The sequence below is a fragment of the Salvelinus sp. IW2-2015 genome, linkage group LG23 (assembly GCF_002910315.2).
Source record: "Salvelinus sp. IW2-2015 linkage group LG23, ASM291031v2, whole genome shotgun sequence".
In the NCBI taxonomy this organism is placed as follows: Eukaryota; Metazoa; Chordata; class Actinopteri; order Salmoniformes; family Salmonidae; genus Salvelinus; species Salvelinus sp. IW2-2015.
In genome coordinates, this window is record NC_036863.1 from 19,333,973 (window position 1) to 19,357,832 (window position 23,860).

Below are 23,860 nucleotides of genomic sequence, written 5' to 3' on the forward strand. Positions count from 1 at the left end.
TACAGAAATAAAATGCCTATTAAAACTTATCAAACCGATGGGATACACAAGCTACATTCCTTGCCAAATTGACAGTTTTATCACAAATTCAAAATGGACTGGTTGATTGAAGTAGGAAAATATGTTCCACCAAAACGAGCTGCAGTTTTGTAATAAATGCGTCCCGTCTATTTCCGCTTAAGCTACAATATACAGTGGGGAGAACAAGTATTTGATACACTGCCGATTTTGCAGGTTTTCCTACTTACAAAGCATGTAGAGGTCTGTCATTTTTATCATAGGTACACTTCAACGTGTGAGAGACGGAATCTAAAACAAAAATCCAGAAAATCACATTGTATGATTTTTAAGTAATTAATTAGCATTTTATTGCATGACATAAGTATTTGATCACCTACCAACCAGTAAGAATTCCGGCTCTCACAGACCTGTTAGTTTTTCTTTAAGAAGCCCTCCTGTTTTCCACTCATTACCTGTATTAACTGCACCTGTTTGAACTCGTTACCTGTATAAAAGACACCTGTCCACACACTCAATCAAACAGACTCCAACCTCTCCACAATGGCCAAGACCAGAGAGCTGTGTAAGGACATCAGGGATAAATTGTAGACCTGTACAAGGCTGGGATGGGCTACAGGACAATAGGCAAGCAGCTTGGTGAAGAGGCAACAACTGTTGGCACAATTATTAGAAAATGGAAGAAGTTCAAGATGACGGTCAATCACCCTCGGTCTGGGGCTCCATGCAAGATCTCACCTCGTGGGGCATCAATGATCATGAGGAATGTGAGGGATCAGCCCAGAACTACACGGCAGGACCTGGTCAATGACCTGAAGAGAGCTGGACCACAGTCTCAAAGAAAACCATTAGTAACACACTACGCCGTCATGGATTAAAATCCTGCAGCGCACGCAAGGTCCCCCTGCTCAAGCCAGCGCATGTCCAGCCCGTCTGAAGTTTGCCAAATGACCATCTGGATGATCCAGAGGAGGAAGGGAGAAGGTCATGTGTCTGATGAGACAAAAATAGAGCTTTTTGCTCTAAACTCCACTCGCCGTGTTTGGAGGAATAGAAGGATGAGTACAACCCCAAGAACACCATCCCAACCGTGAAGCATGGAGGTGGAAACATCATTCTTTGGGGATGCTTTTCTGCAAAGGGGACAGGACGACTGCACCGTTATTGAGGGAGGATGGACGGGGCCATGTATCGCGAGATCTTGACCAACAACCTCCTTCCCTCAGTAAGAGCATTGAAGATGGGTCGTGGCTGGGTCTTCCAGCATGACAACGACCTGAAAACACACAGCCAGGGCAACTAAGAGTGGCTCCGTAAGAAGCATCTCAAGGTCCTGGAGTGGCCTAGCCAGTCTCCAGACCTGAACCCAATAGAAAATCTTTGGAGGGAGCCGAAAGTCCGTATTGCCCAGCGACAGCCCCGAAACCTGAAGGATCTGGAGAAGGTCTGTATGGAGGAGTGGGCCAAAATCCCTGCTGCAGTGTGTGCAAACCTGGTCAAGAACTACAGGAAACGTATGATCTCTGTAATTACAAACTAAGGTTTCTGTACCAAATATTAAGTTCTGCTTTTCTGATGTATCAAATACTTATGTCATGCAATAAAATGCAAATTAATTACTTAAAAATCATACAATGTGATTTTCTGGATTTTTGTTTTAGATTCCTTCTCTCACAGTTGAAGTGTACCTATGATAAAAATTACAGACCTCTACATGCTTTGTAAGTAGGAAAACCTGCAAAATCGTCAGTGTATCAAATACTTGTTCTCCCCACTGTATATACCAAAGTATGTGGACACCCCTTTAAATTAATGGATCCGGCTATTTCAGCCGCACCTGTTGCTGACAGGTGTATACAATTGAGCACACAGCCATGCAATCTCCATAAACAAACATTGGCAGTAGAATGAGCTCAGTGACTTTCAACGTGGCACCGTAATAGGATGCCACCATTCCAACAAGTCAGTTCGTCAAATATCTTCCCTGCTAGAGCTGCCCCGGTCAACTGTAAGTGCTGTTGTTGTGAAGTGGAAACGTCTAGGAGCAACAACGGCTCAGTGTGGTAGTGGTAGGCCACACAAGCTCACAGAGCGGGACCGCCGAGTGCTGAAGTGCGTAGCACGTAAAAAGCGTCTGTCCTCAGTTGCAACACTCACTATTGAGTTCCAAACTGCCTCTGGAAGCAACATCAGCACAAGAACTGCTCGTTGGGGGCTTCATGAAATGGGTTTCCATGGCCAAGCAGCCGCACATAACCCTAAGATCACCATGTGCAATGCCAAGCGTCGGCTGGAGTGGTGTACAGTTTTCCACCATTGGACTCTGGAGCCGTGGTAACGCGTTCTCTAGAGTGATGAATCACGCTTCACTATCTGTCAGTCCAATGGACAAATCTGGGTTTGGCGGATGCCAGGAGAACGCTACCTGCCCAAATGCATAGTGCCAACTGTAAAGTTTGGTGGAGGAGGCATAATGGTCTGGGGCTGTTTTTCATGGTTCGGGCTAGGCCCCTTAGTTCCAGTGAAGGGAAATCTTAACGCAACAGCATACAATAACATTCCAGAAAATTCTGTGCATCCAACTTTATGGCAACAGTTTGGGGAAGGCCCTTTCCTGTTTCAGCATGACAATGCCCCTGTGCACAAAGCAAGGTCCATACAGAAATGGTTTGTTGAGATCGGTGTGGAAGAACTTGACTGGCCTGCACAAAGGCCTGACCTCAACTCTATCAAACATCTTTGGGATGAATTGGAACACCAACTTCGAGCCAGTCCTAATCGCCCAACATCAGTGCCTGACCTCATTAATGCTCTTGTGGCTGAATGGAAGCAAGTCCCTGCAGCAATGTTCCAACATCTAGTGGAAAGCCTTCCCAGAAGAGTGGAGGCTGATATAGCAGCAAAGGGGGGACCAACTCCATATTAATGGCCGTGATTTTGGAATGAGATGTTCCACGAGCAGGTGTCCACATACTTTTGGTCATGTAGTGTACTTTGCGAATTGCTAGTGCCATTTAGAATTGCTTAGCCTAGGCTATAACCCTAAACATAGACAGGTTCCACGCTGCAAATATGCAAAAACATTAGTTTGATAAAGACAGAGCATATTTCATCAGAATTACTAAGCCTAGGCCTACTCACCAAACAAACTTTGTGGCTGTAATTCATCACCATGCAGTGTTCAATGTGGAATTATTAATTAATTTAGAAAATTCCAAAGAACATGCAGAATAAACTAAATTGAACATCTGTATATCAAAAATAAGACATATTTTGGTTTGTAACCCTGAAAAATATGTCTTACAACTTGCCAAATTGAGCCCTGTTTCAAATTAACACTGAGAATAACTGTTCCAGGCACGAGATGCGCATCACTGGCAACCTTTTTTCTTTTTGAAAAATATTGTTATATTACATCATGTTTCTTTTTACTATAACATAGGTGTGTCTTGACTGTGATAAGGGCTCGGGAAATAAGAGCTTCTTGTCTGCTAAATAAGCAAAACAAGGCTATGCCATTGCACAGCCGTAGGTCACTGGTTCGAATCCCCAAGCCGGCAAGGTGGAAAAATCTGTCTTTCTGCCCAACAACAACTGCTCCCCGGGCGCCGATGACGTGGACGTTGATTAAGGCAGCCCCCTCACACCTCTCTGATTTAGAGGGGTTGGGTTAAATGTAGAAGACACATTTCGGTTGAATGTATTCACTTGTGCAACTGACTAGTCAGGTTAAGCACCTTACTTTTTGCCCAAGGCTTGTTTAAAGAATAAACTCCAGCACACAGGTATTCTTGAATACTCCACAAACAATACCAGTGTGCCCTGAGTTTCTTCTTTAAATATACACGGAACAAAAATATAAACGCAACATGTGAAGTGTTGGTCCCATGTTTCATGAGCTGAAATAAAAGATCCCATAAATGTTCCATACCCACAAATTTGTTCACATCCCCTGTTAGTGAGCATTTCTCCTTTGCCAAGATAATCCATCCACCTGACAGGTGTCGCATATCAAGAAGCTGATTAAACGGCCCTGATCATTACACAGGTGCCCCTTGTGCTGGGGACACTAAAAGGCCACTCTAAAATGTGCAGTTTTGTCACACAACACAATGCCACGGATGTCTCAAGTTTTGAGCAAGTATGCAATTGGCCACCAAAGCTGTTGCCAGAGAATTGAATGTTCATTTCTCTACCATAAGCCGCCTCAAACGTCATTTTTGAGAATTTGGCAGTACTTCCAACCGGGCTCACAACCGCAGACCACGTGTATGGCGGCGTGTGGGCGAGCGGTTTGCTGAGTGCCCCATCGTGGGGGTTATGGTATGGGCAGGCATAAGCTACGGACAACGAACACAATTGCATTTTATCAATGGCAATTTGAATGCACAGAAATACTGTGATAAGATGCTGAGTCCCATTGTGAGGCCCATTGCTTTTAAGGTATCCCTGACCAAAATATGCATATCTGTAATCTCAGTCATTTGAAATCCATAGAATTTTTTTCAATTAACTGATTTCCTCATGAACTGTAACTCAGTAAAATCTTTGAAATTGTTGCATGTTGCGTTTATATTTTTGTTCAGTATAGTTAACATAGAGATGAACTGGAGGATTCAGCCTTCAGCCCACACATGGCCACCGAGGCGAGGGCAGTAAAGTGGTTCGAGGCCAATGTGTTGGATCTAATGCGCTCCCCCACCACAGGACTGCAACTAGCTGGAAAATGGACTCCAGCCTTCAGTGCCCCCGCACAAACTGTTAATAAACTGTACTCACAAACATATACTGGAGAGACATATTATATACTTCACATTAATGTATCTTGCAAGGTTGTTATTTAAGCTCACAATTGTATGGAAGTATTATAACTCTCTAGGGGTCACAGGAACATAATCCCACGGTGTGAATGTCATAAGACAGGCTGATCTCTCTCTCTCTCACCAAGTTCACCCCCACAGACCGTCTTTGCCCAACAGGTCAACCAACCTTCATATATCATGAGTAAACCTTTCAGGAATCAGGGGAGGGACTGATGTTTCTGCTCTTACGAGATAGCTGACCGAGTGTTCACTATAAACAAAAGGAAGCAGTCACACTTGAAGGAAAAGTTTGAACTCTGACCCCTCAGAAGACACGACCAAGGTCATGTTGTGTGTCTAACAATGGTTTCCTTGGTTCAATATCCCATGATGTTGGGTGGGGAAACACCCAACTCCCTCTCACAAGAACTTTCGTAACACACAGACAAACAATAAAGTATTGACTTTATCCCTATTCTTAAATATGTTTTAAGCTATGACATAAACTCAGCAAAAAAAGAAACGTCCTCTCACTGTCAATTGCGTTTATTTTCCGCAAACTTAACATGTTTAAATATTTGTATGAACATAACAAGATTCAACAACTGAGACATAAACGGAACAATTTCCACAGACATGTGACTAACAGAAATTGAATAATGTGTCCCTGAACAAAGGGGGGGGGGGGTCAAAATCAAAAGTAAGTCAGTATCTGGTGTGGCCACCAGCTGCATTAAGTATTGCAGTGCATCTCCTCCTCACGGACTGCACCAGATTTGCCAGTTCTTGCTGTGAGATGTTACCCCACTCTTCCACCAAGGCATCTGCAAGTTCCCGGACATTCCTGGACGGAATGGCCCTAACCCTCACCTCTAATCCAACAGGTCCCAGACGTGCTCAATGGGATTGAGATCCGGGCTCTTTGCTGGCCATGGCAGAACACTGACATTCCTGTCTTGCAGGAAATCACGCACAGAACGAGCAGTATGGCTGGTGGCATTGTCATGCTGGAGGGTCATGTCAGGATGAGCCTGCAGGAAGGGTACCACATGAGGGAGGAGGATGTCTTCCCTGTAACGCACAGCATTGAGATTGTCTGCAATGACAACAAGCTCAGTCCGATGATGCTGTGACACACCGCCCCAGACCATGACGGACCCTCCACCTCCAAATCGATCCCGCTCCAGAATGCAGGGCTCGGTGTAACTCTCATTCCTTCAACGATAAACGCAAATCCTACCATCACCCCTGGTGAGACAAAACCGCGACTCGTCAGTGAAGAGCACTTTTTACCAGTCCTGTCTGGTCCAGCGACGGTGGGTTTGTGCCCATAGGCGATGTTGTTGCCAGTGATGTCTGGTGAGGACCTGCCTTACAACAGGCCTACAAGCCCTCAGTCCAGCCTCTCTCAGCCTATTGCGGACAGTCTGAGCACTGATGGAGGGATTGTGCGTTCCTGGTGTAACTCAGGCAGTTGTTGTTGCCATCCTGTACCTGTCCCGCAGGTGTGATGTTCGGATGTACTGATCCTGTGCGGGTGTTGTTACACATGGTCTGCCACTGCGAGGACGATCAGCTGTCTGTCCTGTCTCCCTGTAGCAGTGTCTTAGGTGTCTCACAGTACAGACATTGCAATTTATTGCCCTGGCCACATCTGCAGTTCTCATGCCTCCTTGCAGCATGCCTAAGGCACGTTCACGCACATGAGCAGGGACCCTTGGCGTCTTTCTTTTGGTGTTTTTCAGAGTCAGTAGAAAGGCCTATTTAGTGTCCTAATTTTCATAACTGTGACCTTAATTGCCTACCGTCTGTAAGCTGTTAGTGTCTTAACGACCATTCCACAGGTGCATGTTGATTATTTGTTTATGGTTCATTGAACAAGCATGGGAAACAGTGTTTAAACCCTTTACAATGAAGATCTGTGAAGTTATTTGGATTTTCTGAAAGACAGGTTCCTGAAAAGGGGACGTTTTTTTGTTGTTGCTGAGTTTATTACATTAATATATTGGTAATACATTTGTGTACTTTTGTATTGCCATTCTGTAATTGTAATATTGTCACAATACATGTTAGTACATATGACACCAATTCAGTGGCCGTGTGGTTAGTCTCTGCCCTGAGATTGTAAGGTTGTGAGTTCCATCCCTGGCCGAGTCATACCAAAGACTGATAAAATGGAACGTGATGAGTCCCTGCTTGGCACTCAGCATTAAGGAGAGCATTAAGGAGAGCGATTGGGGGTAAGGCCCTGCAATAAACTAGCGTCCTGTCCAGGGGGTGTACTTGTACATCAAGCTGCCTCACGCTAACGGCTCGTGCAAGGCTACTTACATATTACATTTATGGTATCATTGTGTTCTAGAATATAAGACACACACTTTGGCAACAATTGCATATGTATAATAAGGGTGTGATAGCCTTTTAGAAAAAATGTCTCATTTTCTAGTCACTCCCCATGATCTCTGAGGCCATTGTAACACCCACCCTAATAAAAACTGCTCCTTGGCAGTTGGAAAGGCAGTTTAAAACTCAGCCAAAAGACAGACAGGAGAATGGGAAAAGACCGGTCAAAAAAGAAGACAGACTAAAAACAGAGGAGGATCTGTTCGGGCGGGACCGTGTCTTGCAGGAGGGAGAGAAGAATGTAGGCATGGCAAAGACTTGACAGTCTTAGACTGAAACAGAACTTTAGGAAATGTCCTCTGAAAAATGGACAGACCTGTTACACTTTGCTTGATCACTTTCATACCGTGTGCTGCGATACAAAGCTGACTGCACCAATAGACTGTACCGAAGAGAGAGACCCCGACCATTGATTAAGTAAATATATTACAGCATTCTCTGTATTACCTCCTTGACTATTCGGTATTGCAAAATTATCATCTTAATTGATCAATCATAATCTTTGTTTCTTTTCATTGTGTTTTTTAACGTAATAATACATCCTATCTTCATAAAAAAGTATAGTTTTCTCTTGCTTTGACAAATGCTGACTAATACAATTAAATACCTTACATATCCTTTTAAGATTGTTGATATGTGATCAGTTTAAAGTGAATTGTTCTCTTTGAATAAAAACAATTACTGGTGCCCTCAACAACGTTATTCATTTAAAATATTAGGCAAATTAATTAAGTCACTAATTATCAACACCTATTAGACCACTAAAGTTCCTACAGAACTAAGGCACGTCACTGGAATAGCTTTCTGTTAATCCGGTCTCAAAAATTGAATACGTAGCGCTTTTAAAGCTCTGTAAATTATTTGGTAATATGCCTAAGAGCATGTAAGCCTATAGAATGGCAAATATGACAGCTACTCAGCTATCCTGGAATGCAGCCCATCCATGAGCAGACTTTATTAGTTCCAGTCAGCTCATTCTCACTATTTAGTGGCTCAGAGAGAGATGGAGACGGAAAATATTCAGTCCAAAGAACCCTAGTGGACAGGGCTCTCCAGCTGAGACAGCCATTTTGTGTGTGTGTGTCCTCGGTGCCTGGCAGTGCGCAACTTGGACACAGTGTTCCTGTCATTTACGGTGATGCCGGCTGGGGTCTGGTCTCCTGCTAATGTCTTCATGAACAGAGTAGGGACAGGACTACCAGCCGATGCCGAAGGGTCACTCTCCATGAGGCCAGCCATGATAATCAAGTTCAGAGAGAGCTCAGAGTGCCCATGAGGGCTGTACTCCGTTAGTCGAAGAGTCCAACAGCCCAGACACTTGATCAGCTTCAAGCCTTCGCCACCCACACTCACAAATAGAAACGTCTCCAGTCTTACTTCTGTCTAGACATGACACACTGCATGAAATTTCAACCGCACTTTTTCTTATTTAGAGCAATTCTATATTTACAGTTGTCTGTCTCAGCTGTGTCTCATATGTTTGAGGACTTCCATTCCATTATGTCCAAATCAGCCATCTCTATTGCACATGGCACTACGCCACTGACTGATGTCATATTAACGTTGGGTTGACGTTGTCTTTCGTCCACAGGTGGCTGTGAAGAACAACATTGACGTTTTCTACTTCAGCGGGCTTATCCCACTCAACATCTTCTTCGTGGAGGATGGCAAAATGGGTACGTGTGTCTGGAAGCAAGTCACAAACACTCAATATCCAGGTCATTACCATAACAGTAGACTCATTATCACCAAAGAGTTTATTTTAGACCAACTCGAGGACCCTTGGTATAAAATATACTTTTCAGAGGAAGTAGCTCCCTGCTCAGTTCTGGTGTCACTCTTCTTTTGTTCCCCTCATCTGCATCAGAGCGACAGGTGTTCTTGGCCACCTGGAAAGACATCCCCAATGAGAACGAGCTGCAGTACCAGATTAAGGAGTGCCACTTAAATGCAGGTAGGTCTCCTTACATCTATGGACGAAAGCTATAGAGTACCAGTCAAAAGTTTGGACGCACCTACTCATTCAAGGGTTTTTCTTWATTTTTTACTATTTTCTACATTGTAGAATAAGAGTGAAGACATCAAAACTATGAAATAACACATGGAATCGTGTAGTAACCAAAAAAGTGTTAAACAAATCAAAATATATTTAATATTTTAGATTCTTCAAAGTAGCAACCCTTTGCCTTGATGACAGCTTTGCACATTCTTGGCATTCTCTCAACCAGCTTCACCTGGAATGCTTTTCCAACAGTCTTGAAGGAGTTCCCACATATGCTGACCACTTGTTGGCTGCTTTTCCTTCACTCTGCTGTCCRMCTCATCCCAAACCATCTCAATTGGGTTGAGGTCGGGTGATTGTGGAGGTCATCTGATGCAACACTCCATCACTCTCCTTCTTGGTAAAATACCCCTTACACAGCCTTTGAGGTGTGTTTTGGGTCATTGTCCTGTTGAAAAACAAATGATAGTCCCACTAAGCCCAAACCAGATGGGACGGCGTATCGCTGCAGAATGCTGTGGTAGCCATTCTGGTTAAGTGTGCCTTGAATTCTAAATAAATCACCAAAATATCACCAGCAAAGCACCCCCACACCATCACACCTCCTCCTCCATGCTTCACGGTGGGAACCACACATGCTGAGATCATACGTTCACCTACTCTGCGTCTCACAAAGGCACGTGGTTGGAACCAAAAATCTCAAATTTGGACTCATCAGACCAAAGGACAGATTTTCACCATTCTAATGTCCATTGCTCGTGTTTCTAAAAAAATAACATATCTCTAACAATGATATGTACTCTAAGGGCTGTCACTATTTTAATCTCTGGGTTTTCCTTCGTCCACTACTCCATGGTATGAAAACAGTGATACAGGTCTGGAATAAAAGTGTACTGTGTGCTCAATGTCTATCATCAGAGCTGTTCACGCTGTGCTGTTGAATTTGAACCTTGGTGGCTATTCTTGTCTCGAGCGTGATTCAGTCTTAAAGCACTTTGTGAGGACATAAGGGTTGATCCACAACGCCGCTACTATTTATGGGTGACACACACCGTAGTCATCTACACAAATTTAAAAAAGGCCTTTGAGGTTGTGAGTCTCATTGACAATCTAGCTGCCTGTATTCCTCTTCTGTCTTTTTTATGTCAGAGGAGCTTTGTTAGGGGATATTGAAACTGGAGCTTAGTGTGGGGTTTTGAACTGCTGTGAGTACAAGTGAAGGATGTTGTCACCTCATGTTGGTGTTGTTTCCTATCGATTGAGTGCTGGTGATTCAGTGGAAGGAGACCTCATTTGATGAGGGGAGAGCATGCAAAGACGGATTAAATGCATGAAGAGCTCTCTATGCATCCGTCTACAGTTGAAGTCAGAAGTTTACATACACCATAGCCAAATACATTTAAACTCAGTTTTTCCCAGTGGGTCAGAAGTTTACATACACTCAATTAGTATTTGGTAGCATTGCCTTTAAAATGTTTAACTTGACTCAAACATTTTGGGTAGCCTTCCATAAGCCACCCACAATAAGTTGGGTGAATGTTGGCCCATTCCTCCTGACAGAGCTGGTGTAACTGAGTCAGGTTTGTAGGCCTCCTTGCTCGCACACGCTTTTTCAGTTCTGCCCACAAATTTTCTATGGGATTGAGGTCAGGGCTTTGTGATGGCCACTCCAATACCTTGACTTTGTTGTCCTTAAGCCATTTTGCCACAACTTTGGAAGTATGCTTGGGGTCATTGTCCATTTAGAAGACCCATTTGCGACCAAGCTTTAACTTCCTGACTTGTCTTGAGATGTTGCTTCAATATATCCACATAATTTTCCTGCCTCATGATGCCATCTATTTTGTGAAGTGCACCAGTCCCTCCTGCAGCAAAGCACCCCCACAACATGATGCTGCCACCCCCGTGGTTCTTCGGCTTGCAAGCCTCCCCCTTTTTCCTCCAAACATAACGATGATCATTTTGGCCAAACAGTTCTATTTTTGTTTCATCAGACCAGAGAACATTTCTCCAAAAAATACGATCTTTGTCCCCATATGCAGTTACAAACCGTAGTCTGGCTTTTTTATGGCGGTTTTGGAGCAGTGGCTTCTTCCTTGCTGAGCGGCCTTTCAGGTTATGACGATATAGGACTCGTTTTACTGTGGATATAGATACTTTTGTACCTGTTTCCTCCAGCATCTTTACAAGGTCCTTTGCTGTTGTTCTTGGATTGATTTGCACTTTTCGCACCAAAGTACGTTCGGTATGCCGGCTGCGTGGTCCCATGGTGTTCATACTTGCGTACTATTGTTTGTACAGATGAACGTGGTACCTTCAGGCGTTTGGAAATTGCTCCCAAGGATGAACCAGCCTTGTGGAGGTCTCTACAATTTTTTTTCTGAGGTCTTGGCTGTTTTCTTTTGATTTTCCCATGATGTCAAGCAAAGAGGCACTGAGTTTGAAGGTAGGCCTTGAAATACATCCACAGGTACACCTTCAATTGACTCAAATGATGTTAATTAGACTATCAGAAGCTTCTAAAGCCATTACATAATTTTCTGGAATTTCCCAAGCTGTTTAAAGGCACAGTCAACTTAGTGTATGTAAACTTCTGACCCACTGGAATTGTGATACAGTGAATTACAAGAAATTTGTGGAGTGGTTGAAAAACGAGTTTTAATGACTCCAACCTAAGTGTATGTAAACTTCCAACTTCAACTCTATCTGTCAAAAGTTCAATTTATTTCAACTTTTGATGCACTTAACAAATGATGGACAAATGACAGATGGTCGTCTGCATTATCTATCAACATATGAGCCCCGTAGAAAAACCCTTTCCCCATTACATGCTTAGTCATTTTTTAACAGATATGAAATCTCTGTGTGCTTGTGTTCGGTGACTTAGTGGTGTTTTGGCCTGTTGTCTTCACAGAGCTCAAGTCTGAATCACAATTACTACTATCCTCTCCTTTCACTGATCTAACATGTTGAGCCAACTACAGGACAGAGAGGGCAGTTATTGTTTTGGGAAGGTAGTATCTGGAGGGGAGTAGCTTTAGTTATTGTTTAGTCCACATGCAATGTCTGATTTACCAAAATGGACAGGTGACCTTAGAAACCATCAAACCACAAAATCAAATCATTTCCTAATTTGTGTTCACTACACTGAAGCCAGTTGATTAAACACAGAGCTGAGGGCATTGGTTTAAAAGAGATGCTACTGGTTTAATGGAGAATCAGATAACATGACTTGGGGTTTTAAGTGGTAGCATTCATTGGTGGAATTGGCCTTTTCCTCTAACCCTCTTGCTGTGTTGCAGTAATCACAACATCACCGCCTTAGGTTCCAGGGTTACACACCTGCCTACAATTTATTTGTCGATATCGTTCCACGCACACCTACAGGAACACATGTGCACACACATACAGATTCATACACACACTCTCTCAAACACACAAATGCACACACTCTCATTCTCTCCATATTTCAGCATTTCCATTCCAATAATGCCTGATCCTCCTACACCACTCTGGGGTCACAAAGTATTGACCCTCTCCAGCCCCAGGTTACAAGGACAGCTCTGCTCATGCATTCCCTCACCTTGGCTGTGATAAGCAGCTTTGGAGTGTGGAAATTAATGGAATGATTGGAGGCTCTTTTCATGTTCATTGTCACTGGCACTCTGTGAGCTAAATACAGTGTGAGAGGGAGCTGTGTTCTATAAGCTTCTTTAGAGAAATGCGTTTTCTGGGAAATGGGTTGTTGGTTTGATTAGTTATTTGTACTTCCATTTCCAAACCTAGTAAATTGTTCTATTGTAAATTCAGACTGAAACGGTGAGTTTTTCTCATCTTCATATTAAGATAATGGTAGAGCAGTGGTATTCAAACTTTTTCAGCAGGGACCCCATTTTTTTCCCCACCATCCCAAATCTAATGAGACAACCTTAAAGTGTACATTTAGATTTTTACATCAAATAATCNAACTTTTTCAGCAGGGACCCCATTTTTTTCCCCACCATCCCAAATCTAATGAGACAACCTTAAAGTGTACATTTAGATTTTTACATCAAATAATCTTCAATTCATTACATTCTTCTCTTTTATCAAAATTAAGAGAAACAATGATTACATTTCCTCAATAAAATAGATTTTTGAATTGATCTTTCTTAAAAAGTACAAAGTACAAACAAAAGTGTGTATATTGTCCCATACAATAATCTGTACTCTGCTTGACATGCAATACTCCATTAGCCTAATTTAAAACAAGGCTTTTTCCACAGCCACGAGTCACAAATTAAAAAATATATATATATATATATTTAACCAGGTAGGCTAGTTGAGAACAAGTTCTCATTTACAACTGCGACCTGGCCAAGATAAAGCAAAGCAGTTCGACACATACAACAACACAGAGTTACAGATGGAATAAAAAAACATACAGTCAATAATACAGTATTTAAAGTCTATATACAGTATGTGCAAATGAGATAAGATAAGGGAGGTAAGGCAATAAATAGGCCATGGTGGTGAAGTAATTACAATATAGCAATTAAACACTGGAATGGAAGATGGGGATATGGGGATGAGGTAGTTGGATGGGCTATTTACAGATGGGCTATGTACAGGTGCAGTGATCTGTGAGCTGCTCTGACAGCTGGTGCTAAAAGCTAGTGAGGGAGATGTGTGATTTTTGCAGTTCGTTCCAGTCATTGGCAGCAGAGAACTGGAAGGAAAGGCGGTCAAAGGAAGAATTGGCTTTGGGAGTGACCAGTGAAATATACCTGCTGGAGCGTGTGCTATGGGTGGGTGCTGCTATGGTGACCAGTGAGCTGAGATAAGGCGGGGCTTTACCTAGCAAAGACTTGTAGATGACCTGGAGCCAGTGGGTTTGGCGACGACTATGAAGCAAGGGCCAGCCAACGAGAGCGTACAGGTCGCAGTGGTGGGTAGTATATGGGGCTTTGGTGACAAACCGGATGGCACTGTGACAGACTGCATCCAATTTGTTGAGTAGAGTGTTGGAGGCTATTTTGTAAATGACATCACCGAAGTCGAGGATCAGTAGGATGGTCAGTTTTACGAGGGTATGTTTGGCAGCATGAGTGAAGGATGCTTTGTTGCGAAATAGGAAGCCGATTCTAAATTAAATTTTGGATTGGAGATGTTTAATTTGAGTCTGGAAGGAGAGTTTACAGTCTAACCAGACACCTAGGTATTTGTATTTGTCCACGTATTCTAAGTCAGAACCGTCCAGAGTAGTGATGCTGGATGGGCGGGCAGGTGCGGGCAGCGATTGGTTGAAGAGCATGCATTTAGTTTTACTTGCATTTAAGAGCAGTTGGAGGCCACAGAAGGAGAGTTGTATGACATTGAAGCTGGTGGTGTAGTATTATTGTATACTAATGGTATGACTGGTATAGCAAATACGAAACATTTGTTACCAAGTTGGCAATGTACTAGCTAGCTAATGAGGGTAATCTCTCATCACTTTAAATGGTCTTGAATCATGCTTTTGATTTTAGTGTATATCACATTTGCCCAGTAATCAGTGTTTGTCTCTCTTCTTCATTTGAAGACATAGCATGTCAATGTGATAGTGGTTGGATGGTTTCAACGGCTGTTATTAGAATACAACAGACAGCCTTTCTGCCCTTAAAAAGACTATTCGACAATTCATTTTTTGCCTTGAAAATGACAAGCCACTGACCACTTAAGTTCCCACTCACATTCAAACAAAGTGGGGTAACAAAAAACAGTCACCTGCCATCTATGACTGACAAGTGTTGCTCCAAGGTAAATGGTTAGAGCGTGGAAGCCTTGCCCACTAGAAGTCTCCCTGCAGACTATAACCTAATAAAGACACTTCGTACAGGAAGCTGTTCCACTGCGCTGTAGGAGAGATCAACTTCTCTTTTCCACTGTCACTAGTCCTGCCTCTTTCTTTTTTTTAACCCTTTTTCTCCTTCTCTCCATCCACCGCCTGCCTCTCAGGACTCCTTTCAAGGCTCTTCGCCTCACCTCTCCACTCCCTCTTTCCCTGAAGGAGACTTCACACAAGCTCTTTAATGATAACCCACACCATGCCCTGTTGCCCCCAGACAACAGAGTGACTAGGGGGTGAGAGTGGTGGCACTGACCAGTGCTCAGGACAGGACCTACAATGGGACATGGGCCTCAGGGTCAGCGGTTATGGTAGTGGTAGTTAGTCCTTTGACCTATGATTTTAAGCCCCTTAGACCTAGTGTGTAGTGCCATCCCCACATCTAGATGTGAGATCTGGCAGTTGTAGTAGCTACTCCCTGTCCTGACAGTCCACAATAAGAGTGCAGCATACGCACTGTTAGAAGTTATCCTAGCTCTGTTCCTTCCTTAAAGTTCTACTTAGATCGTGACACTTTCTTTTTCCTCACGTAGGAGCACAAAGGAGGGACTTAGCTCCTGCAGTTGTTTTGTGAAGCTAATGTAGATGTATTAGCTGAGCTGCTCCCTGCTGCCAGTAGTTAGCCAGGCTCACAGAGAAACCATTAGAGTTGCCTTAAGGGTAAAGATTGACTGGGACAGGGGAATAGGCAGCTGATGTAGGTCATGGAAATGTAATGATATATCAGGCAACGTGTGTAGTCTAATATGAGTCAAGAGCAGCTAACAGGATATGATAAAGCTATTATTATTATTCAGAATTTTGTCTTACATTAAATTTTCATCTCCATCTTGTTGTATCGAGTCCCTCAGTCCTAGTTTTTAGATGAAGCTGCAAACCAATAATGGAAACTCTTCCTAATCAGTAGACTAGAGAATGAAGCGTCCCGAAAATGAAGCTGCTATTGTACAATACCTCAGTCAATAGATAACTCCTCTCTCAGTTCTGTATGTCTAAATGAGTACGGTAAGTACAAAGAATGAATTTGAACTGCTGAACCGCAATACACCAGAGAATGCACTTATCCAATGTGCACTTAACAGTAGTCAACCTTAGGCAAAGCTCAGCCCAAGGCCTTTATTCTATGTAGCGCTGATTTCCACCTAGTTGCAAAATTCCATTATATATATTTTTTTTACATTTTCAATTTAAAGATTCCCCCTCAGCTTATTCCCTCATGATTCCAGAAATCCTTTAACCAGGATTCCCCCCCAAAATGTTTTTACATTTCGATCCCTACTTCAACTATATTCCTGACTCGTATGTAATGTGGCCTTGCAGACACGGTGTCGGGGAAGCTGCAGAACGACAACATCTACACCATCGCCAAGAGGAACGTGGAGGGCCAGGATATGCTCTACCAGTCCTTCAAGCTCACCAACGGCATCTGGATCCTGGCTGAGCTGCGCATCCAACCCGGCAACCCCAACTACACAGTAAGACACCCACCGAACCTCAACCCTCCTAATTCAGAACTCACACATATGTATAACGTTTTTGTCGGTAAAGGTCTGAAGTGCCAAGCAGAAGGCGTAGCAGAACACTCATATTTCCTGGCAAGGAGGGCTGGCTTTCATACATCCAATAAAACCATACTCATTGGTGGATGATATTCCATTTGTTGACTGTATTAATATTTCCACCCTTCCCTCACTAGAGTATGAGGGAAATAAACACATTTTTGTGTTTTTTCCCTCCAGCTGAACACACCCCAAAGGCCCTAGACAGCAGCTTCTCTACACTCTCTTATAATAAAGTGCATGTTACATCCAGGAGGTAGTACAGTGGTACCTAGAGATGGTTTATGGAAGTAATGAAAGTTATCGATCTTCTTTGTTTAACACACACCCAGCCATATCCTGTTCCCTCATCATGTGTTTGAAGGAGCCTGTTCATCATCGAGGGCTCATTGGGAATGACCTGTCATCTGACAGAGTAATGGCAGGCCATGAACAAGGTCAAAAGCCCCATGTAGCACTGCTAATAGCTCCTAAAGGCAGGCTTGGTCAGGTGCATCAAGTCAGTTTGTCTAGTGAGTCCATACTCATAGACAGGTCCTTAATTGATTCATTTCTTAGCCATTCAAGGCCAAACATGCATACATCCTGATGAATGTATTCAGGTGAGGTCTATCCAAAACATATTTTATATTGCGATTTTTTTAACTTTCTTGAGAAATGTCTTGACTCCAGTTTCCTATTATTTCTTTCAAGTGATTTCTTTTCCCTAAGTTATAGTCCTGTACTTTTTCTTTGGTTATGTCAACTCAGCGGAGTCTCTGACAACTTACTTACTTACTGACTTTATTGTCCCCATGGGGAACTTTTGTTGCAGTGTCATTCAAAGTACACATTCAAAGTGGCGATTAAATACAAAACAAAATTGACACTACAACTTTCATAAGTTACGTACCAAGAAATAAAACATATATATATATATWTTTTTAAAGACTAGCCTGCTGGCCTTACGGAGTCGATGGGAACATTCGCCTGAGCTATTTAGGAGGGATATCACACCTGGCACAAATTATTGTCTAGTTCTGTTTTTCCTGCCGAGGGGTGCCCTATACCTGCGCCCAGAGGGGAGTAGCTCAAAGTCCAGGTACAGGGGGTGGCTTGGGTCTAAAATTATTTTGTGGGCCTTGCGGAGGGCCCTGACCTTAAAGATCTCATCCAGGCTTGTCTGTTTGACTCCAAGTACCTTGCTTGCTGTGGTGATAATCCTTCTCAGCATATTTCTCTGGCTGACAGTGGCAATGCCAAACCAACAAACAATACAAAAAGTTTAAATACTCTCAATAAAAGATTTGTAAAACAGAGTCAATATAGTACAGTCTACATTAAAAGATCCCAACTTTTTGAGAAAGTACAGTCTCTGTTTTCTCTTTTTGTAGATCAGATCTGTACATCTGTACATTTACATTCTCTGCAATTTCTATATTCTGACCTCTGAGCAGAGGTAGGTGTTGTACGCTTCCTGAAGTCTATGCACATCTCTTTGGTCTTGTTGGTATTGAGGACCAAGTGTGATTCCTCACACCACTCTACAAAGTCATCTAGGACCGGGCCATGATGTTCCTCGTCATCATGCAACAGGCTGATCAAGGCAGTGTCATCAGCGAACTTAACGAGGTGTCTGTCAGTATGGGAACTAGTACAACTATTAGTGTACAAGATGTACAGAAGTGGGGACAAAACACATCCCTGAGGAGAGCCTGTGTTGGTATTGCCTGTGTTGGTATAGTGTAAGAATGGCATCATCAACTCCTCTGCTAGGCTGCTAGGCAAACTGAAATGGGTCGAGGAGCTTCTGGGTGACACTGAGAATATGACTTTTCACAATTTTCTCAAGGCATTTCATTACTAAGGATGTCAAGGCGACAGGGCGGTAGTCATTCAGCACAGAGGGATTAGATGCTTTAGGAATTGGTATAATTATTGATTTTTTCCACAATACTGGAACGTGTTGCTGGTTGAGTGAGGATTSGAAAATGTCTGTAAAAACACCAGCCAGTTGTTCAGCACAGTGCTTTAACACATGTCCACTTATTTTGTCTGAGCCTGGGCTTTTGTATGTGTTAAATCCCCTGAACAACTTTAGAACATCAGACTGTTGGACAACAACTCTCTCAAACATTTGTAATGATGCTTTCATTTGTTTTACCTCCGACACGAAGTTGTCTGATTCAAATCTTGAGAAGAAAACATTCAGTTCATTAGCCATGTTCTGGCCCTCATATCTCCCAAGGTCAGCACTGGTTTTTCCCTGCCTGTGTGGGGGGCACTAGCCATGGATTTAATCCCTTGCCAGGCCACCCTTGCGTTTCCTGAGGAGAGGGTCCTCTTCACCCTTTGCTTGTATGCCTCCTTGTCCACCAGTATCTGTCTTTTGATCCCACGTTGTACATCTCTTAAAGCCTGTCTATCACCCCCAGCATAAACTGCCTTCTTCCTATCAAGTAGTGATTTTAGATGTTTTGATACCCAAGGCTTGTTGTTAGGGAAGATTTTACAGGTCTTAGTAGGCACAACTGACTCAACACAGAAGTTTACATAGTCTGAAATAACATCTGTGTGTTCATCAAGATCAGAGCTGCTGTCCTCAAATACCTCCCACATTGTACAGTCAAAACACCCCTGGAGACAAGTGATACTGTTGTCATTCCAGATCTGGACAGTTTGAACTGTGGGTTTCTCCCTCTCCAGCAGCCGACAGTAGGTTGGCCTGAGGTAGACCACATTGTGGTCTGATGTCCCCAGGGGAGGTCTGGTGGTGGCAGAGAACGCCTTTGGTATTGTCCCATAGCACATAAAGAGTCCTATTTTTCCTAGTGTGACATTTCACATACTGATGGTATGTGCGCAAGACTTTGTGCAAGGTACAGTTGTTAAAATCCCCTAAAATATATTTGGGTGCGTCGGGGGAGATGGATTCCAGTTTCTGTGACAGATTATAAATAATCTCTGACGCCTTTGTTATATTAGCTTTAGGTTGAATGTACACAACGGTAACAAACAATTGGGGGAACTCACGGGGCAGATAGTAAGGTCGCAGTGACACAGAAAGCAGTTCAATGTCGGGGGTACGGAGTCTCTCTCTTACCAGGATCGATTTACACCACTGGTCCCTGACAAGCAGGCAGACGCCCCGCCGTGAAGTTTCCCTGTGACTGTCAGATCACGGTCCGCTCTGACCAGAGTGAAGCCGGCCGGCTCCACTTCTCTGTCCRGGACTCTGTCATCCAGCCAAGTCTCAGTAAATGCCAGCAAASAGGCCTCCCGATATTCGTGTTKGAAGCRCAGATTCGCTGACAACTCATCCGCTTTCCCCCTCAGTGACCTGGCATTAATCAGCAAGGTGGTGGGTAAGGGAAGTTTGTTCTTAAATTTTTTAAGTCTGTCTGATTCCCCCGCGTTTTCCACATTTGCATTTGGGTTTGTAATCCACTCGCAGACAATCAGGKATTAGATGGGCCATTGGGATATCCAACTCGTTTGTATTTGAGTTGCATTGTAGTAAGAACTCCCTGCTGTATTGGATTCCACTGCCAGCAGCGTTTTCATAATTTAGTCCGTTCATAGCGGGTATGTACACGATCAACAAGATCAGTCCAACACCCCACCACTGTAAATCCATGGTTGGCAGATTGTTTGTAAGCTAAGTGTACAAATTAAAAACATAAAATAACACCACACCAAACGTCACACACACTGCAGGTTGCAACAGAGCCGCGCCCCATTAACCAAATGTTAATGGGGCGCCTTGATCTCTTCTCTCTTTAACAGGTCTCTATGGCTCATAGTGTCAAGTTAGAGGTTGTTGTCAGGGAAGATCTGTGAGCTCAGTGGTCAAGCTGAAGGCTCTTTAGAAAACAAACAGTGTAGCAGAACACTCATATTTCCTGGCAAGGAGGGCTGGCTTTCATACATCCAATAAAACCATACTCATTGGTGGATGATATTCCATTTGCTGACTGTATTAATTGTAAATGAACACAGCGATAGCCTTCTGTCCTCGCCAGATCAACTGTCTATCAGTATTTTCTTATTGTTATTCTTCAAGTAAACCACCTGTCAAAAGGTGTCACAACACCTAAAATTTGATTATTTGTGTTATGCATTAGCAACAATTCTCATGTTCATGTGAAGCTCCAGGCAAAAAAAAATGTCAGCATCAGTAAACCATGGAGGATTCCCAGCTCTCTGACCGTCTCTATGGTAGTGCTTACCCACTGGTACTCTCCACAGTGGAACTTCAGTGCTGCTGTGTTCTGCCTGCCACACTCTCTCTGACTGCCTGGCTGGGTGACTACATTAATCTCCAGATTAGTGCCTCCTCACCCTGATTGTTTTACAGGCAGCTATTCAGGCACTGGCTGCTCCCTGGCTTGATTACCTGTGATGTGTGTCTCCTCGAGGAAAAGCCTGTTTGGCCTGGCTGGCCATGCTGTCAGTCTCCAGCTAATTGATTAATAATGGGAATTCAACCCAGGGTCCCCTCAGAGCAGTCATGCTGCTGCAGCCTGTGGATAACAGTGGGATAGGGTAGATTAGTTAGACTCTAGAAAGAGACAGTTCCTGGGGAAACTTCATTTGCAAGCAAATAAATCTTGCTTGTGACCAACTGGTTTGAAAGCCGGCTCTGCTATGGGTCAAAAGACTGTTAGCCCGTCAAAGCAGTTGAGAACAAACACTGCTTTGTTGACATCAGGGCAGTGGAAGACTGATAATAGAAAGTGAGCTATTGTGATGGCCATGGCTACGTTTATTCCCCCCATACATAGATAATACACTGGGGTTAATTCATTAACAGTTCATATCAACCTTTCTGTGTCTCTGAGGACAAGTGTAGGGCTTTGTGTTCCAGTCTATACACACCATCATATACATAGATATTTATATTCCGGACTCTGACATTGCTTGTTCTGATATTTCTTAATTCCTTTCTTTTTATTTTGGGGGATTTGTGTGTATTGTTAGTTACTACTACACTGTTGGCGCTATAAACATAAGCATTTTGCTGCACCTGCAAAATATGTGTACGCAACCAATAACATTTGATTTTATTAGGTACATAAAGTACAACAATTTTATTGTTGCTAAGCCACTGAAAGAATGCACCTAGCAAAGGCTTAGCACAGAGGCCGAACGGTTTTTCGAAATGGTCAAGGGCTGCTTTTGTGTGGACAATTTATTGACTCCTCTCAGACAAATACCTTTGGGACAGCATCAAGGCCTGTCATGGAACAGTGACAACATATGGACCAGGCCATAATAACAGGAGAATGTCTGACTACGTACTAGTATTTATTCATGTTGTAGAGTTTGTAAAGAGGAAGTATGGATAGAAAGTGAGACTTAAAAATAAAATAAAAATACATCTGTGGAATCCAATAATCAGGAAACGTGAGTAGGGGTGGTAAGATTTTTCAATTAGTCTCAGACTTAATTAGGCCACTGTCAATAGAAACTGATTAATGCAGATGTTAAATCTGGTCGAAGGAAAATGCATTAACTGATTTAATATACTTTGTAGGCATACTCAATAACACTATTATATATTATTGTATTATATCATTTTGTTTACATGAAGTGTCCCGAATGAAAAGAGTTGCAAAGCAATTAAAGTATTGTGCAGTGGATAAGGTGAAGTGTTCAGAGTTATTGAGCTGAAAGGTAACCTACAGTATAGTTGTACATCAATCTATATATTTGCATGTCCTCTCTTCCAGCTGTCCTTGAAGTGCCGGGCTCCTGAGGTGACCCAGTATGTCTACCAGGTGTACGACTCAGTCCTGAAGAACTGAACTCTCTCTCCGTCCACTCACTCACCACCCTCCACTCCACACCTCTCTTCAAGAACAAACAGCAGCTGTTAGTGTTCTAGTCATGCATTATTCCTCTCCACCATCCTTACCTCCATGGGAGAATGTGACATCCCCAGTCCATCCTTAATTAAATGTCTTAATGTCGTAAAATGTGGTTGATGGTGAAGCTCTCCAAAAAAGAAGAAACCTTTCATATTCACTAAGCCATCGCCCCACCTCTTTGTACTGTATTTCCAATATTGAAAAGTGTAATATCATATATGTTTTTGTGTCTATTCTTTTTAATGCTTTATATTCTTCCGTGGTACTTTTCCTACTTGCCCAACCATACTCGATTGAGGGCCATCTACCAGGCCTTGCTGGAGCCGAAGTTGCAAGTTGAACCAGTTGCTAAGTCTCTATGATGCATCAAGTACCATTCTGAGCCAATATGGAGTGGTGAGAGCAGAGCCAGGGAACATGAAATAGATTTGAATGCATTAGTGGATTTCATTATTTTCTCGTTTTAGTAACCACTATGATAAACCGCTATTTATGGTAGCTATTATTATGTTTGCTCCCGTCTGCCATTCCTTTTTTACTGGTGCTTGCAGGCAGCTGATCATTTCATGCTTCTCATCCCTTTTCTGATTGCTCGACCTGCCACAACAATCAAACACCGCTATAGCCATTCCTAGATTGTCATTCCTAGAGTTCCAATAATCCACGTCCCTTTGCTGGTTTTGTGCTGCAGTATTAATGAATATGCCAATAGTGAGTGTGGAATGAGTTGTCCATTCTGTATTGCTGTTCTCATGTTACATTGATTCCAATGAGATAGTATGTATTATTCTTTAATTGTAAGATTGTTCATCTAAACAGAACTAAACCCCAAACCCAAAGCCAGGGTCAATATGAGTTGATATTTTGCTTTGTTAGGGAACAACCCCATACTGTCATCAATGACATGCCTAGTGTATGTGTTTGTGTTATTATGCTGTTAAAACCACCTCCCTGGCATTGCTTTATCCTGAACATGGAGGATATGTAGTGCTTGCAGCCCACCTAAAGGACCAGGGTCACCCCTATATGATTATACTGTGCAGTGACCTGGTATAGTTTGTAGACATGAAGTTCTGTACAACTAATGAAAGATTATTATATTACTACCAGAATAAGTGTGCTTGAAATCCATAACAGAAACACAGTGGCACTATATTCCAGTTATGTACCAAGTCCTCATATGTGGAAAGTGATCTAAATAAGTTTTATTTATAAATGTATACAAACTGATGTGATTTTAATATGCCATATCTCTATGACCATTGTTGTTATACCTCTGCTAGTTGAGCTCAAACATTTTAATCATTTTATTTAAGCCAATGTAAAAAGCAGTCTCAAGGGTACCAATTGTGTTTGTGACT

At 42.8% G+C, this 23,860-nt stretch overlaps 1 protein-coding gene and 1 long non-coding RNA gene across 4 annotated transcripts in view; one reads left to right on the forward strand and one right to left on the reverse strand.

The window, feature by feature from the left end:
* Nucleotides 1–23,006, forward strand: part of ap2b1 (adaptor related protein complex 2 subunit beta 1) — an 83,066-nt gene extending 60,060 nt beyond the window's left edge. For all 3 annotated transcript variants that reach the window (XM_023968933.2, XM_023968931.2, XM_023968934.2), the window contains 4 exons: nucleotides 8,815–8,899; nucleotides 9,091–9,177; nucleotides 16,412–16,566; nucleotides 22,362–23,006. In XM_023968933.2, coding sequence (XP_023824701.1) covers nucleotides 8,815–8,899; nucleotides 9,091–9,177; nucleotides 16,412–16,566; nucleotides 22,362–22,436 — 402 coding nt within the window. In that variant the 3' untranslated portion in view covers nucleotides 22,437–23,006. The remainder of the gene's footprint in view (nucleotides 1–8,814; nucleotides 8,900–9,090; nucleotides 9,178–16,411; nucleotides 16,567–22,361) is intronic.
* A 63-nt stretch (nucleotides 23,007–23,069) lies between these two features.
* Nucleotides 23,070–23,248, reverse strand: LOC139022838 (uncharacterized). Its single transcript, XR_011473896.1, has 2 exons — nucleotides 23,165–23,248; nucleotides 23,070–23,130 (listed from the first exon to the last, which is right to left on the reverse strand). It is a non-coding gene; the product is annotated as an uncharacterized lncRNA (long non-coding RNA).
* Nucleotides 23,249–23,860: the final 612 nt, after the last annotated feature.